The following is an 18,073-nucleotide window of genomic DNA, read 5'->3' as shown; positions in this document are numbered from 1 at the left end:
GGCTCCAAATAACGGAATAAAATTTGTATATCTTTTCATTGAATGCTCTAATGATAAGAAGCCTTGGCCTTGTTTACTTTCGTTTGTTCAATCATATCCTTAACTTCAGCCGACCATGAATATACAAGAAACCGTTATCATTACTCCATCTTCCCGCTTAAGTCATGAAAAGTGAGAACCGCTAAATACAAAAGTCACAACTCTCCCAGGCTCCTGATAATGGTCATGAGCCACTAAAACTCTGTCATAGCTGATCGAGAGAGAAGTGAGGGTACCCGGGTGCAAATGTGATTTCGTTAGATCATACCCGAATAAACTGGCACTGTACCTCAATCTCATATCACGCGTTGCTTTGTCTACTGATTAGCTGTCTTGTCCGGTCTAGACCCCTGATGAGAAGCGCCTTTAGCTTGCTCAAAAAACTTGTTCCGTTACTCAACTGCAGCTCTCTCGTATCGCTAAAAAATATAGTAATACTCATTTCGTATATTATAGTGATACGTCTGTAACGTAATTGTTTTCCTTAGCACTCAACGCTTAAAGGTTATATTTTGTGTTGCCCCGATCGATCAGAGTCAGACATGAATTTGGAGAGATCTTTTCGGTTAAAATCCAACGTTCATTCTTTCAGTTAATTGCTTTACGAAAACTTTCTACGATATCTACTTGGAATTGCGGGTCGGACTATTTGTCAAACTCCCGTCTGAACAGTTCCGATGTCTACCAGACCAAGTCAGAAAGTCATTCATTCATTCGGTTCCCGATATTGAATCTTGATTTTATTTCTCGTATGTTGATCCTATTGGTTAGTCATCGGTTATTCGTCTTTATCTTCGTATTATGAGTCATCAGTCAATCTCACCATGTTTTAATTCTCAGTGTTGTATGTTTGCCGCTCCAACCTAACCGAATCACTGCTGCTATTTTCGGCCGAATAATTTCACGTTAATTAGATAATTCAAATAATGATCAGCATCTAAACACAAAATAGAACATAACATAAGTAGGTATGGATCTAATAATAGTAACAAACTAACATCTGCTATAACGAAGATTTAACCAGATAATAGCCGGATAAGTGCAGGTCGTTAAATCTCGTAATGAAGCTGAAAGTAAGGCTCTAAGAGTTAAGACGATAATCACCACAGCTGTAGAGCTGTTCTAGTGCGGCTGTGTGAGTGTCTCCAGTGTCCTGTGTCCTGTTAATATCTATCTGAGGTCATCTCATGCTAACTCAAGGTTTTTAACTGCCTCTTGATTTTCATGCAGAAGTTTTCGTGAGCTCTTCTTGATTTAAATACGCGATTACAGTCTTTGTCGCAGCTTTTACAAATTGTTTAAACTTGTTTAAAGATAGACTCACGTTTTTAGTTCTTAGGCGAATCATCTGTGCGTGTTTGCCAATTTTTAGTTCTCAAGTTCGGATCGTTGTGTTTGTATTTTATCCTTCATTGAAGATTATCTTTTAATTCATACCGCAACATAATTATGCAGTATTTTCCTAGTATCATAATATCGTATTAATATCAATTGAAAGAACATGTGGCAGAACCTTTGTGTCCTAGTAATCGAATGTTCTCGAACTCAATTTATCCAACGTACCACACTGTACATAAAAGTTGCAGACAGCAGTGCCCAATTGTTCCTGTAAACGGAAATGAATAATATGTTATTGGACCCTAGTGTGAGAGCGGCACAAGATAGCCATCTCTCTGCACTGGCTCTCAGCTCTCTCCCTCTCTCTCTGGTTTGTACTCATGTTCTGGAGGCTGTGAGGGCGGGTTCCTGCTAGCTATCTGCCACCTGAGCTGCCTGTCCCTGGCCAGCCTTTATCAGTCCGCCACCCAATCTTATGGGGTAATGCAACCAAATTCAGTAATTGTAGGGCGTATTAGATGTTCTAGATTTTGTTTTTTAGGAATCAAATTATAGTAGGTTTGCCAGTTCGCACGGTAATTTTCTGGGGGTTGGAGATCTGATGGGCTCACGCGTTCAGGTCCTTAATCTACAGATTATAGAGTTCAAATTAACAGAGGGATAAAGAGTAGTTGTTTAGTCACTTTTAAGCTTTAGTTTGGTGTCTGAAACCAGCAACTTGATATGTTAACTGGACCCTAATTTGAGCTATTATCTCCCTGATGCTCCATTAACTTGCAACAGTTGAGTTCCGGCTGCATAATGGCAGATCTGCAAGCACTGATATTTATTATTTAATACCAGTATGGCTTGAATCCCACACACCTCATGGTATGACACAATGTAATGACATCGGGAGTTGTGATGTCTGTCTGATATGTCACATCATTGAACTGCTTGGTGCGGGATGAAACATCTCGCATATTATCTGATCAAACTGAGTAGGACAGAAGTCCTACTGACTCTCATTTACTGCTGACTTAATCAGTGAAAAGTGGTGGTCTAGAACAATCTACCGCTCATTGTTCTGTACTCCTCGAGACACTGGCCTGGAGTCAGACTGGCCTGCTGTCTCGTGTCTACTAACTTCATGTGTTCACACGTGAAGAGGGGGAGCACAGTTAATTGTTAAATAGGTAGGAAGCATGCAGGAGGAGGAGGAGGAGGGCGGGGATGGAGCAACACTGTGCAGAGATTGAGAGCCACGTCAGATGGATTGAGAACATGTGGCACTGATGTCACTCACTCGCTACCATCGGTTACAAAGCATATTTCGTATTGAACTTATCTGTTTTGTTTCACCTCTTTCCTAGCACGGCCCGAATTAACCCAGTCTCTAACGCTGCATAACTGTATTTCCTAAGAGTTCACATATTTGACGAGGCAATGATTGTTAATTGGGAGGTGAGCAGTTCAGCGCGTGTGTAAGGGAAGGTGATAACGTGACCTATATCCTATACCTCGTGACCTAGAGCCCATACCTCCCACTTGTGCCATATCGTCATCAATCCCACTCGAGCTGGTGCACGTCTAGGGTTTTAACTAGATCCCTATATAAATTAGCATCCTCTACTCAAATTCCATTAATGAACCTTCTCGTTCTGTTACAGTGCTAATAATTCCCGCTTGTTATTATTTTGTATTTGCTCGCTTTCTCTGACCTCGTTTTCCTGTCTTCTGTATATCCTGATTCAATGTATCTTCAGAGTGGTAGGCTTGCACACTTATAACACGTTTAATACAATAATTAAGGCGGTAATAAGATGCAAAATACAGCGCATAATATATCCAGAGACGAGCTGGTTTTAACCGGAGCCTCTTAAATCAAAGGTGGGGTCTAAGATGCTAAATGTTGAAGAATGGCCGGCCTAATCTGATTAATAATGACCCTTTTTGTTTGTTAACAATGATTATCTGGACAAGGACTTACTTGACACAAATTTCTGGCACCGATGACTCACCTATAAATGACTCATTCGGAAAATATTCGAACTCTTCTTGGTGCTCTAATCCAATTCATTTCTGTTCGGCCGGTCCAACTGATTTGTTTCATATCTCCTCGGAACTGCCAGCTCTCCCTCGTGATAACCAACCTGCTTCAAAACCCAGCACATTCTAGAACAGTCCACCTGAGTTGTCAGTACAGTAGAACTGATGTTCTACCTACCTGTAAACCACATATGAAGCCTAACACGGAAAGAAATACGTAGTTTAACTTGTTCTCCTCATTTACTTAGACCCAGTCCCATCCAACTGCATCTGACTAATTCTAATTAGCTACCTTGGAAACTAGGCTACACTGGCCGGGCACCCACCGCGGGTACCTGCAACCCAATTACAAACTCATTTACCACTTCAGTACAATGTAATTTACAAACCTTGCTGCTCACCCCACACCTTCGTTAGATCAACTATTTTGTAATATTATGAGTATTCATTATCAGCTTAACTTCTGCTTATTACATGGTTAGATGGTTGCTATTGCAGGCATATATATACATATATCAAGCTTTAATGATCACAAAATATCGAAATACTTCAATGTTTTTGCTTAGTAGCGGGGAAGCCTTTAAATATTAAGTCGGTTTTGTAACCATCGAGCATGGTGGATCGCCACTTGGCGGGGGTATACCTGCCAAGATGATTGTTTAGATAGATCCTGGCTAAATATTCGCATCTAAACACCGCTGTTGGCGGTCCTCTTTATCACTTTTAAAGCTCTGTGTCGGTAAAGTACGGTGTGCTGTAGTGTTAGTTGAGTGTTCTCCAAGTTAAAACAAAACGGCAAACTTATTCGGATCGCTAAGCACGTTTTACCGAGCTGTACAGCTGTGGAGGTAAACATTCGGGTATTTTACCATACCCACTGAGTGCTGGGGACACGTGCTCTTTGTGATAGAGATAAAAATAGAACAAAACTGTTTGTTTGTTGGGCAATCATTGCTATCTTAGTTGTTCAGATATAGCCTCGAATAAGAGGGTACCTACCATCATAACAATCACTAATGTATTTGCACACAATGCTCCCAATCCATCCTGCTGCATGTGCGATTGTGCAAATTTAAGTGATTTTATTACCATAGCTATATTTCTGATGGTGTTTGTTGACATTTATAGTTTGTATTATTTAAGAAATCTATTAACGTCGTCTTTTTGGTTTAAAAATGGAAATCTCAATGTTTTAATCTCATAGGACTGAAATGAACACATCACATAGGACTTATAAACAATGAACACTACTGACTTCTTATACAACAAGCTCATCAGACTGCTGAAAGGGTAAGCTAAACTGATTTTCCGTATCTTGGAGGTTTTCAACCCTCTATTATATTAGTATGCCTTTCCGTATGTTGAAGGTTTTCTAGCACCAATATAACCGACAAATGATATGAAAATATAAAACCAACAAGTCTGTGAAACTATGAAGTGAAGACTTAGACGTTCACCCGAGTCAGTCGGAGGCTTTACATTAGGCAACATTTTTGCCAGAAATAGACAGGACGTGATATTAGAGATATACGATAAGTGGGCATGATGAGGCCTTGATACTAATTATAATATCGAAACTCTATTCATAGAAACTGTACGTATAACTTGAATCTCTCTTTCAGAATCGTCATACTGTACATGACCTCCCAGTTTAACCATTACTGTACGGTGTGTGCCCAGATCCCTATACCAAAAACACAGAACGAGTGGAACAACCAACTTACCACCAACCTCAGAGACCTGAACTGCAACAAGAGATTCTCCAGGGACACCGAATGCTCGGTAAGTTAAATCATCCAGAGTGTCTAGCCATTCACCGTGAAATCACCGGTCATGCTGTGTCTCACATACGAATCTATCAAACTTGTTTCGAGTCCATGAATGGTTGTGAAGTCACCTACCGTTATCACCAATCTATCAAAAGCTATTCTTAGACCAGATCCTAGTTGTAATAATTCAGCTGATGATGCTGTAAGGTGATATGTAAAACTCATTTGCGATCCTGACAGTTGTCTGCAAAACCACAGCACAGTAATAACTTTAGAGCGGGAGAAAGCTACCTGCAGCCTGAGACATGATATCATTTCCAACCTCAGAACAACTTAACATTTTAAACCCGGCAAACTTTGGACTCTCATGAGTTGAGTAGCTGCTACTTGTGGGAGGGTGACAAAAGCTTGTTCTAACCGCATTACCACCCACAGAGCTCAAAGAAAAACAGAGGTCGAGGAAGGAATAGAAAGAGGAACTCAGGAGCTGATGCCTCATCATCATCAGAACAAAAGAAACAAAAGAGGTGCCGATGCAAGAAGAACAAGAGGCCCAGGGACAACAGGGCCGAGCGAGCCATGTTAGATGACCACAGATCCCCAGCAGCCCTTACTTTCGACTTCCCCCCTCCACGTAAGTCTAGTTCTCAATCTCTTATCTTGATATATCTGGAGTACTACTACGATACACTTTACTGAATAATTGTAATGTTGACGTGGAGTTGATAACTTTAAAAAGTAAAATTGGGAAATATTTAAAGAATGATTATTGGTATCTTTTAAAGCTTTCGTAATTAAGAGATCTGCTCAAGAGTAGAGACCAGAAGACGCTTCATTTTAACATTTCATCAGTTAGATCGGAACACCGCAGTAGTCGGCTATACTGATCGTAATTGCGCTTTGTCATCAGAAAGTAAGATTAAGATTAAGCCGAATTGCGTTTACAACAGCTCATCTGACCCGGTTTATCTTTCAGGACCTAGACTGAAGATCTGCAGAGACGCAAGATGTCTTACTTTTACCAACGGGCGAAAATCATTCAACGCTCCCGAATACCTAATAGTCTCCCATTCTAATTATATCGAAGTAAGTTGAATTGTACCACTAACAATAACATTTGTATTAACATAGTCACTAAGTTTTATTAACCTTACGTGCGAAAATTACGGCAGCAATATTAACAACTTTCTGACGTGAATTGACGGATACTTCCACTATTTTAGCAAGTATAATAATTAATAATAGTAAATATTGCTCATGTGAGATTAAATTTGTGGCGCCAGTTTCATTGCTCAATGTTCAGCAACCCGTGTTACGATAAAACAAATCCCCCTCCACGTGTTACGATAACTTTTAAATCAGGAAGAGTTTAACCCTTCAACTGACAAAAATTAAAAATATATTGCCTTGACAACCTGACACCTGACAAACTTTATATAGAAGAAAGGGCCTAAAAATATAACGGAACCTCCAGTTCCTGGAACTTTAACATAAGTTGAAAGTGACGCAGGAGCCTGAAAAATGTTTGAACATTAGTTGTGTTGCATCACGTGTTGTTTAAACTTCAGTGCTGACGTAGGAAACTTCTGGATATTTTAAAAGCGTTTGCACAATGCACATAATTAGGGCGGTGGACCATTTCATTGCCAATGAAATTAACCAATTCTGACTCATTAAATTTTGGACAACATCAACTGGCCCGTTCATGCAATTGTAAGGCTTCAAGCGTACAAAATGCAAATATTTACAAAAGTATTTACAGGCCCCAAGAATTTCGTTAATTGCATAGCCATACCATACTAATACTATAATACTATTGAGCAATTGAGTTTTACAGATAATGATAAACCCGGCACTCACCAACAAACTATTTCCAGGTATTGGAAGGAGCTTGGGAGTTATGCGGAGAATTCCAGAAATCCATATCCTGTGTGATAATGAGTGACACCAACTACTTAGACATATTTGATGACGAGAGCGTAAGGGTGACCACCTTCAGAAAACTAGAGATACCAGATAGAATCCCGGAATCTCCTGACACCGACTCACATGGTAAGTTTATACTTCCAAATACTTTACTTGTATCACCCACTTATAGATATACTCAGACGCTGTCTAGTTGCCGCGTTCCCTGCACACTTTCCCGCACTTTTCTGCTAGATGTGGGATTTGTGAGCAACAGATGGGGAGGTGATGCACGTTTTGTTTGTTTGTTGCCTAGTGACACCTCTGCAAACCACACCTGGGTGTCACGTGGTAAAACAAACATGCAATAAACCCATCCCTCCGCCAAGTAACGTCTCTGTCATGGTCGTATGTGCGATTTTGTTACTGCCCATACTGGGAATCGATGCGTACGTGTACAGCTAAAGTGGCTTTAGTATGACGATGTTTTATCATGCCGCGAAAAAATGAAGCACGGCTCATGATCGTATAAACCGGTCTAAGTTCTGTCATTAAACGAGAACTCGCTGTCTTCAACATCCTGTCCGGCATAGAAATTACATAAACTAAATTATATGCTCATTTTGCTCCATCTTAGCCCTTTGATCGGACACTTTTCGTGAAAACTAATCAGTATTTGTCACGTTTGACATTACAATAATAACATCGTAACATTTACGACATGTAAATATAGAATAAAAAAGTGTAATAGCTAGAACTTTGTGGAACATTCATTAACAAAGCCCTATTTTCAGAAGATTTTCCACGAGACGTTGCGTATGAGATGGAAGCAATGAGTAACGAGCTATCGGGATTAGCCGATAACATTAATAAAATGGAGGATGTCTTAGATAAATCTAATGAATTATTAAGTAAGTACCAACTTATTTACTATATATTGTGTTATGTACACTTTTTAACTATCATGTCAAATCCTTGGGAAAACTTGACAAAAGGTCACGCCAATAGTTTTAAAAACTCAATTCTGAGGCGGAATTGTAAGTTCTAAGCGAAAATTTTAAGTTTTCAGCACGATTTTTTCATTGCCGTCCCGTAAAAACATGCAGCACTGCGCCATGAAGGTTTCCATAAGTTGTAAATATAAAGTGTTCCCCACTAACGTGTCTTTACTTTTTCAGTGCTAGACAGACACGAGAGGCCCAAGATGAGGAGGAAGTTCATGAGAGTTTTAGATACTCTTGGAGACAGCTAGTGGAGATTACATACCTCGTGCTAATCCTCACGAACACTAACTTATTCGAAAGAATAGAGCTGAGAGCTGAAAAATCTAGATGCGAAGGAAACCCTCATAACCAAGACCGCACTTGAGGACCTCTTCCCGCAAAAACAAACTTCCCCTGAAGAAGAAAAAGAGGAGGAAGACGACTAGGACTGATTCTCACGATATGAGACAGTAGATTCAGATAGTATAACTCTACTACAATACTGGGCTGCAGGGGTGTTCCCCGCAATGGTACGATGTATACACACCACAGCTGGCCGACCGATGAAGGATACAGCAGTAGTGGCTTGCTACACCGAACAATTCAAGTTCTACAGCTGAAAATAAGTAAAAACATTCCGGCGTTAGTTGTGCGTAAATATATTTAGGTTATTTAATTATTTATGTTGCGAATATCCGGTGGCCCAGAACACTCGAGGAGAAAGAGGTCCAATGAAACTAGAAACTTTCTAGGACGATGTTGATTTTTAACTGTAAATAGTATGATGCCTGAACAGCCGAAATGCATTAAAGGTATTTTGGCATGATAATATTGCTTTGCTGTGTCAGAATTTAAATAATTTAATGATGCTTTGCGTTTTTTTAATTTCTTTGTTTTACTTTTATGTTTTACCGTTTCAATACAAGTCTCTTATCTGTCTAATAAACAGTAGTCCCAAATCTCTAAGTCATTATCACTAATGACTAACCGAGCTTGGCAGGGTACCCAGTCGACTCCTAAGTACGATCTAACCCGAATTTAATTAAGGATCAAACAGTGGGAATGTTTTTTAATCCAAAGTTTATACGAGTTGAACCACCGGGAGACGAACATCATTAAACTAGGCAGGAGGGTCGCAGCCAGCTGTCTAGCAGACAATCAAATCAAGTAGTGATCCGAATTAGGGACTAAAAACTTGAGGTGCTTCATGTCTTCTTAGGCTTCTCGGATGGTCGTTTTATAAATTTACTCCATGTCCACGTGTGTGAGAACTGGGAGGAGCATCATAACAACACAGTTCAGTCAAACTGGAGGGAACCTAAATCTTCTGAAATTGATGTGCACTTCCAATTTTCCCATTTCAAAAACTCAATTTGCGGCTAAAATGCGTTTTGCCAACAGGTCCTTTCTCAAATTAACCACGTTAACGCATGTGATATCCAAGTCTTAACCATACCATGCTTACAACAAGTTATGTGAACACAGACGCTATTATTTCCGGCTTTTCAGACAAGACAGGAGTGAAACACATTGCCATAACACACTTTGAACACTCATTTATTCGTTTCATAGCAAACCAGTATAACGAAAGCCTAATTGCCGAGCTAATGTCAGGACAAGCATCCACTCGAGGGTCTACACTTCCAGCCTCTTCGCGAGGAGGAGGGGGAGGAGATTTAAAGAGGGCCGCAACCCTGCCCCCAGGGAGCGGCGCGGGGCGTGGAGGAGCCGCACCTATCCGGGGTAGCACCCTCCCTAGTCGAGGTGGCCCTGTGTCCTCTAGGGGAGGAGCTGTGTCTGCTGCTGCAGCACGAGGAGGACCCACTGCAACACGTGGAGGGACAGCACCTAGAGGTACCGTTACTAGGGGAGGTAGCGTTACTAGGGGAGGTGCTGTACCTAGGGGAGGTACGGTTACCAGAGGAGGTACGGTTACCAGAGGGGGTACTGTACCAAGGGGTGGTACTCAAGGTTCCATGGTGAGTTCACATGCAGATGATGATCAAGCTCCATCGGAACAGAGTGAAAATGCAGTAAGCAGGATCGATGCGGCGGCTGTTACTCAAAGAACTTTAGGTGTCCCTATCGGTGAGGTAGTGAGGAATCACCACGAACGACTTGCTCTTTTGGAAGAAAAAGTGGGTACAGTTTGAGTATGAACGAAAATTCTAATCACAAATTTAACATTTGTCTGTATCTAATCTTTAGTGCCGAAAATTTAGTTTAGGACACATTTTCAATTAGGGATACTAAAATAACTATAGATAGGTAATTGGTCGCAAGAAACACTAAAAAAGGGTGACTTCGAGATCAGAACGTATTTAATTTTCTATCTCTCACAGACATCATGGCGATAACGTACGCAGATAGCAATATACTGAAACAATAACTTGTACTCCTAATGCCATTTGAACCCAACATCAACTTATGAGTCATAACTTATGACATTAATAATAATCAGGTGTATGCTCCTGAAAACCAGAAAGACTTTGCAGCTGACTTAAACGCTGATATGGGAAGATAAAAAAGAAAAAGCGACGATTCTTCAGACGGAAGAAGGTTTGAGATAGCAATAGAATTTAAAAACAGACCTAGAAAATTATCCTGCTGGTCGTATTGATACAATCGTCATTTTGGAAGTGATAGTGTGATACTCAAACCATACACCGATGCTTATTGAACGCAATGAAATATAAATATGATAACCCAGCTTCGGACGCGACCTAATTGAATTGATATTTTTTAATCATTTAGACCACTACCAAAGATATCATTAAGATATCATTCAATTCATTAAATATGCTAGACTCAAGTCCATGGCTGAACAGTGGCGTAACGTTGCTTGTTGGCGCCCAACCCCGCTTAAAAAGCGCCCCCTGTCGGCGCCTCCCTAAAATTGGACAAATTAGATGATTTTAGAGGATACGCCTGTGTCCCTAGAGCAAAACGCGCAGTTTTGCTAGTACCGAAGTTAAGTTTTTCAAAATTGTCCCACATTAAAACGACGATTTGGCGCCCCCTGCATTGCCCCCCCCCCCCCCCCGCACAGCGGGGTCGGCGGGGCTCTTCAGCTTCGTTACGCCACTGTGGCTGAACCACAAAATCAAGCTCTAGTCTCTACGCGACCCAGCAGTTTACCACCGCAATTCCGTGGAAATCAGCAAATATGGGATCTGAGGGTCGATATAAGAAATATCTGAATTTCTACGTAACAGTCCCAGAAAACTCGAATGATAGATTTCCCCTGGGACGGCAAAAAATTTAGTGAATAAAAGACAGCCATATTAGGTGATCTGCGGTGTCTTTTGCCAATCGCAGTAAATCTAGAAAGCCATAAATTAATTGTCCATACTGCATTGGTAGCTCTTCTCGATTCTATTGGCGAAGCAACCTAATGAATTGATTGAGTTCGGATATTTTTGCGAATTGAATACATCTTTTGGAGATTATCTGCTGTATGCAGAAAAGCTTCCGATATGAAAATTAAAAATGGCCTACATTTGCTATTTGCCGTTGATATGATAAAAGTTAAAGCTTGTTTACAGACAGTGAAAATGGAGGGAGGACAGCCCGGGGAGACGATGGAGGTGGAGGAGCTGGTGGAGATGGAACCTGATGGTGAAAACAATGAAGAAGACCTGGAACTGGAACTCATGGAGTCCCAAATAACTAGGGAGGAGGTTAGTTGAGTTTTGAGTCCCAGAATGTCATGAGGATAAGTCAGAGTCCCAGACGATATAATCATAGAGAGGTGATCTAATGTGTAGAACTTTAAAACTTAATTTTAGGGTGAAAGACATAGAAGGTCTTATGGCTTAATCATTAACTGTTGTTTACTAGGTTTGGGCGGAGAATCATTTCCCACTTTAACACGGGATAGATAGTACCGGCCCGGATCAAATCCCCTATGTGAGAACTGAGTGCTCACATAGCTTACCCCGCAGGTACTGAGGATGTTTTCAGCCCAGAGCGCTACATTTAAAGATCTACTGCGTGAGCAGAGAAGGACTTATGACAATGCGTTAATGACAGTCATGAATGAGCTGTTAGTGGCCCTTGAAGAGAGTGAGGTAAGCTGAGGGTGGCCATTCAACATTATTCTCCAGCCAGCTGGGAAGTAGTGTTAAATGGCGTTAAGTTTAGGTTTAATCCAAACTGAGCTTCGTTACTTAGCAGGATACGCTCTCCATTGGGGTTCCCTCTTAGGGATGCCAAGGGAAACATTCCATATTAATGGCGACATTTAGTTGGGATAACTGATAAGTGGGCAGTAACATTATATCTAGCCTTCCCTGAATATTTATCTCTAGAGCAAAGCAGGAACCCGTATAGGGGGGGGGGGGGGGGGCCAAGTGGATATTTGTAGATATTTGTAGATTAATGTAGAATGGATAATCCACGAAAAAAGTGGATGACATTCTACAAATTTATACATTTATCTCCAAAAATTCAGTAGAATTTCTGGGCACATATTTGAGATTACATTTTTTGTAGATAAATGTAGATATTTGTAGATTATTGTCAATGGATAATTCACGAAAATTCTACAAATTCTACAAATTTATACATTTATCTCCAAAAATTCAGTAGAATTTCTGGGCACATATTTGAGATATACATTTTTTGTAGATAAATGTAGATATTTGTAGATTATTGTAATGGATGATTCACGAAAAAAGTGGATGACATTATCCAAATATCTACAAATATCCACTTGCCCCCCCCCCCCCCCGTATAACCCTAAAATAGTGTCAAGACTCAAGAGACTAAGGAGTGTTATAAAGTTGTTGTACTCTATAAGTGTATATTCAGTATTCACCTACAAGCATAACTGCTTGGCGTGATGAGGCACATCTTTGATTGGTCGAAGGTCTTTCAACAACACAGCATCATCATTTTCATAGTAGTCCCCGGCTTATGACGGGTTCATAGCGGTATTAAACATGTTTTTCTGGGCCCAAACATTCTACGCTCCTACTATGCTATTACTGGTCTCTTGACTAACTCCCAATCATCTGTCCATATGGTATTGTTTCTGGACAAATAGATGGTATACGATGCCCTCAGGCTGATCTCAGCGATCTTCATGCAGGCCTTCTTCTTCTCTTTGTTGTTTACGTTCAGGTGGTTCATAAAGGTTGGGAGGCTATAGTTGTAAATGCCTCGAGCTCCCACTTCTACTGTCTGGAGCTTGCAAGCCCATCCGTTGGCTTCTATCTCTTCTGTCAGCTGCTGATATCTCTTCATCTTTCGCTTCTCTTGATCAGCAAAGTTCTGTTCATTTCCACAAGTCAGCTCCATTAGATAAACCTTCTTTGCTTTATCTGAATAGATCACTACATCAGGTCTTAGTGGTGTAGCTGCAATGTGCTGCGGGAAGTTCCTCTGTCTCTCATCCTCATCAAATATTATCTTCCAGTCGTTGGCATCTGAAAAGAAATATCTTTTGGTCTTATAATGAGTTGGGTCAGCTAAGGTAACCTTCTCGCGCTTATTGCCTGCCTTGTGAAAGACCGACGGTGCCCTCTTCGATTCCTTGGCGATGTCGGAATTAAACTCTTCAATCTGTGATGAAACAGTCTTCATGATTTCACGTAGGACCTGATCATTGCGCCAGTTGAAACGTCCCTGTCTCAGTGCAACCTTGCAGAACGTGAGGATATGATTGAGTGTCCCTTGTTTGCTGCAGAGTTTACAGTTTCCTGAAACGGCTTTATTCCAAAGCTTTAGGTTGCTAGGTGTTGACGCAGTGTCATGGATAGCATTGACATGAAACTTTAACAGTTACGGACTAAGTTGATAGATCAGGTTATTCCACGTGGTGTCAAATGTCATTGTATTTTCCCATGTGAGAAAGAGGTTTTGCCGCTTTTTGTCAAAAAGTGAACAAATAAGTGTCTCTTCATCAAAGGTCCTCACCATGTTGGTTAGCAGTTTCCTCTCTGATGTGTCCTCATATCTTGTCCCATACCCGAGGCCAGTTGTACCAACTGCAGGTTTTCCAACTAACTCTTGGAAGTAAAGTTGGCGCTGACGGTCTTTCAGCTCTTTGGGATAAGACCACATCTTCTGTGTGTCTGCAATAGCCTTATGGTTAGAGTACACTTTTTTGATGTAGGGGTCACTTGAGTTACAAAGTTGGTGTCCCTTAATAAGTTGGATGACTTTGTACTCAGTGCAGATGTTTTTCAGCTGCAATCCTTTCTGGTCTCTACTCCTGTAGAGGACGGTGGTGGTGCAAGGATGCGCAATCCCTAGCCACTTCTTAAGGTATCTGTTACACAGTGCCTCAAGCTCTCTCACAAATGTGATGGGTAGGTTATAAACAGTAAACCCCCATGACATCTTACTAATGATGAGGTGGTTATACACCCACGCCTTCATTGGACCAGTGATTTCATCATTAGACGTTGTTTCCAAAAGGTCCTCTAACTTCTTCTTAATCATGGACCGAATTTCCTTCACCTCAAGATCTACATACATGTACATTCCTAGGAACTTCATTGGTGCTTGGATAATGGACGGCACCTGTTGTTCGCTTAGTACAAACTCTGCATCATATTGTACTTTCCTCCAGTACATTTCATAGACATAGACAGGCACTTCGATGGTTTAGCCTTCATTTTCTTCGACCAGTCCAGGATCTCTTCTACTACCTTCAACATCTTCTTCATCTCCTTCTCGCTCTTCGACAGCAGGGTTAGGTCATCAGCAAATGCTTTCTTTGAGGTCTTGCTATCACTGAAGCTTGGCTCATACCCAACTTGACTGCACAGTACAGCTAGAAGTTCCAGTAGGATGTTGAATACTATAAGGAACAGGATCACGGACAGTGGGTCTCCCTGGAACAGGCCTAGCTCATACCAGAATGTTCTGGATGTCCATTTCCTGCACTTAACTAGGACACTGAGGCTTCCATAATACTCAATTATAAGCTTAATGAAGCTTTCAGGTAGGTGGTACCGGCGTAGGGCATAGATAATAAGGCTGTGCGGGACTCTCCCATACGCATTCATAAGGTCAATCCAGATCACGTGGACTTGTCTTCTGTGGCTTTTAGCATCTTTAATCTCTTCAAGGAGGGCTTGAGTGTGTTCTAGGCAACCAGGGGTTTTCTTCATGAAACCTTTCTGTACTGAGGTGTCAATGAACAGATTTCGTGTCATGTGCTCAAGTACACGGTCTCCCCAGATGGCAAAGAACAGCTTCCCACTACAGTTTTGGAGTGTGATGTTACGAAACTTGCCAGGATCTTTTAGATCATCCGTTTTAGGAATTAATGTACTCACTCCCACCTTCCACTGTGGGGGGACAACTCCTGTTTTCCAAATCCTGCATATCAGATGGTGTAGATGGTGACTGAAAGTTCGACACTTCTTGTAGATCAGGTAGTTGACACCATTCGACCCAGGTGCTGACTTATTTCTCCTTGACTTAAGCTTTAGGTGGAATTCATCCCATGTGGGTGGCGCTGTACTGCAGATCCAATTAGGTTTGTCAAGGTCTTTCAGTCCTGAGGGGTTTACATAGTCACGCTCTCGGTCATCATCTTTGTACTCCTTTTCAAAGAACTTAGATGCTTCTTCACTGTCGAACTCAGGCTCTTTATCTTTAGTCTCTTCCTTCGTGAGCAGTTTCTTACCATACTCATAAGGGTTTTTTCTAAAGAGTTTGGAGCTATTCTCTTTCATCTTTTTCCTTTCTTTCTTCTGGGCGGTCTTTCTTGCTTTGTTATGAAGTCGTACTATATTATTATTACCTATTTAATTCGCGTTTTTGACACCACTTGGGGGTTCAAATTTTGGGCTCTAAAACTCCTATTCCTTGGCCAATTTTTTATTTTTTCATGCTGATTTGGAGGCCATTAAAGCATTTGACCCAGTCAAAAACGTATCAGTTGTATATCTTTTACGGTTTTTGCGGAAAGTTGCGTTAAAGTTGATGCCGTGGTGTCAGTAAAATGGTACGGATAAACACATCCATATATATCGTCTCGCTTTATATATAGTAAGATAGAGACATATAATTATTTATTTATAATTCTGAGAATCCAATCATGATTACATAATCATATTCATGTACAGGTCGAGGAGCTGAGCTCGTAAAATGAATGCTGTTCAATAACGTAGCTGGAGTATCCGATTGGACAATTTTCGAATAGAAGTGAATATAAATAGGAGTCTAGCCTACAGTAGTGCGCATTAAAGTGAGCTGAAACGACAGTTACCAAGCTGTGATTTGGTACAGCTTCGGCTGGTGATACACCCTCTCTGGCTCGTAGGACTAACCCCCCTACAGCTTGAGCTAGTAGAGTGCCTCGGCACAGAGTGGCTTAGGGTTACTGAAAAGGAGATAAGCACCTCAGGCCATCCCAACTTGCGGGAGAGACCTGCCCTTGTATCTTGTTGTTGGAACAACGCTCTTGTCGCGTACTATACCAGCAACATTAAATATGGCCAGGCTCCGTTGCATAATTCTAAAATTGTACAAATTTGCAGGTTCTCCTGCAAATAAAATTAAACTGCATTCTGTAATTGATCTCTCTGGCAACTTGGGTCGATAAAAGGGGCATTTTTATGAGGATATGAAAAATATGCGTATGCACTTGCAGTGTGGGAATAATTAAACTCAGCAGTTAACATCTAATCATGAATTTTGGGGAAATTTAAGGCACAATTTAATGTTAAAATGAATATGCAAGAGATAAGTTAGGGTGGAGGAACAAGTGAGGTAAAATAATAATAATATACACAATTCTGGTGCTACGATTAGAACAAAATTTGCCGAACAGAATGATTTGCCGAACAGAATGATCAATATTCTGTCCACTAACTACATTTCTAACTAGTTAGCTAAAACTAAAACTACTAGTTAGCAAATACTAAAAGCCACGTACCCACCCAGGCAGGAATAAACGGAGACCGGCTCAACACGTTGGAGGAGAGGGTGGCACACCTGGAGCTGGATCTAGAGAGACACAAGGCAGAGCTGGAGGCAAGCAGGGGACCTTCTCCCGGCTTCTTGGTAAGACAATTTATATTACTAAGAATGAGATCGCTACTTGGTATGGTATTAAATGGGGGTGGGTTTAATCAACAAACAGCTAACCTTCGTACCAAGTCACCTAGCTGTAGTGTATCAGGGAAGTTGAGGTTTTTTGCCTAAAATGGCTGTAGATTGGGATTTGTGTCATAAATGTTCCAGTTAAACGTTGCGCGTTTAGAGTTGAGCTTCTGTGGAACTCAGCAATATTTATATCGCGACAGTGCGACCACAAGGTGGAAAGGATATATTTGTTACAAATAAACAAAATTCCTCCAATACAAGACCGTTAAACTCAATTTAACCTCCACCAATACAGTAATAAGCTCAAGACATGCAATCGACAAGTTCATGTTGTGTGCTCACTTGGTAAGGAGTTAGTATCCACAAGATAACTAAAACGCTAACTTCCTCGCACTCAGAGTCGAATTAAAGGGAAAAGAGAGAAACCATTAGCGGAGGAAGTAGGAGAGGAGACAACGTCTCAACACGGTAGTGTACTGGGTTGGTTCAGTTCAAAGAAAGAGGAGGAGGAGGAGGAGATGAAGGTGGAGGAGGCTGGGTTCTTCACTAAAATATTCTCATCAGAGAAGAAAGCCGAGGAAGAGGAAAAGCCTCCTAGATCCAAGTGGGTTTTCTAATTTTAATTTCGACAAAGGTTTAATGATGCTTTATTCTAGAAATTTGTTCTAGACTTTAGTATAGCAATTTCCGCACTATATTGTGACAGCAGTGCATTGTGACATACTCAGTGCATTGTGACATACTCATTATTATTCTGTGATAGCTCTATTTTTCAACAGACACTATTCTCTGACTTTCGAACAGTTTCGCAATGTTGTGAGCTGTTGTCAAGACTCAAGACTCAAGACCACTTTATTTCGACTTAGAATAAACCAGTTTCACGATGCCCTTATAATAACATGAATAAACCATGTGATCGAAACTTCGAACTTCAGAACACATGTT

The 18,073-nt window shown here is 40.9% G+C and overlaps 1 protein-coding gene across 1 annotated transcript; it reads left to right on the top strand.

Moving 5' to 3' along the window:
* The first annotated feature begins 4,607 nt into the window (after nucleotides 1-4,607).
* On the top strand, nucleotides 4,608-8,947 carry LOC134815811 (uncharacterized). The gene is made up of 7 exons (XM_063824401.1): nucleotides 4,608-4,695; nucleotides 5,028-5,187; nucleotides 5,610-5,808; nucleotides 6,151-6,260; nucleotides 7,052-7,226; nucleotides 7,874-7,990; nucleotides 8,258-8,947. The coding sequence occupies exons 1-7, from the start codon at nucleotides 4,646-4,648 to the stop codon at nucleotides 8,329-8,331; spliced, it is 885 nt and encodes a 294-aa protein (XP_063680471.1). The 5' UTR covers nucleotides 4,608-4,645; the 3' UTR covers nucleotides 8,332-8,947.
* The last annotated feature ends 9,126 nt before the right edge of the window (nucleotides 8,948-18,073 follow it).

Source organism: Bolinopsis microptera, chromosome 1, assembly GCF_026151205.1.
Source record: "Bolinopsis microptera isolate Bmic1 chromosome 1, MBARI_Bmic_1.0, whole genome shotgun sequence".
NCBI classification, from domain to species: domain Eukaryota; kingdom Metazoa; phylum Ctenophora; class Tentaculata; order Lobata; family Bolinopsidae; genus Bolinopsis; species Bolinopsis microptera.
Note: the sequence above shows the minus strand (reverse complement) of the source record. Positions and strands in the feature narration are given on the sequence as shown.

Coding starts and splice junctions, on each gene's coding strand:
- LOC134815811 (XM_063824401.1), top strand. CDS start 4,646: ATGAACACTACTGACTTCTTATACAACAAGCTCATCAGACTGCTGAAA. Junction 6,261..7,051: donor CCCATTCTAATTATATCGAA/GTAAGTTGAATT, acceptor AACTATTTCCAG/GTATTGGAAGGAGCTTGGGA. Junction 7,991..8,257: donor TAAATCTAATGAATTATTAA/GTAAGTACCAAC, acceptor TTACTTTTTCAG/TGCTAGACAGACACGAGAGG.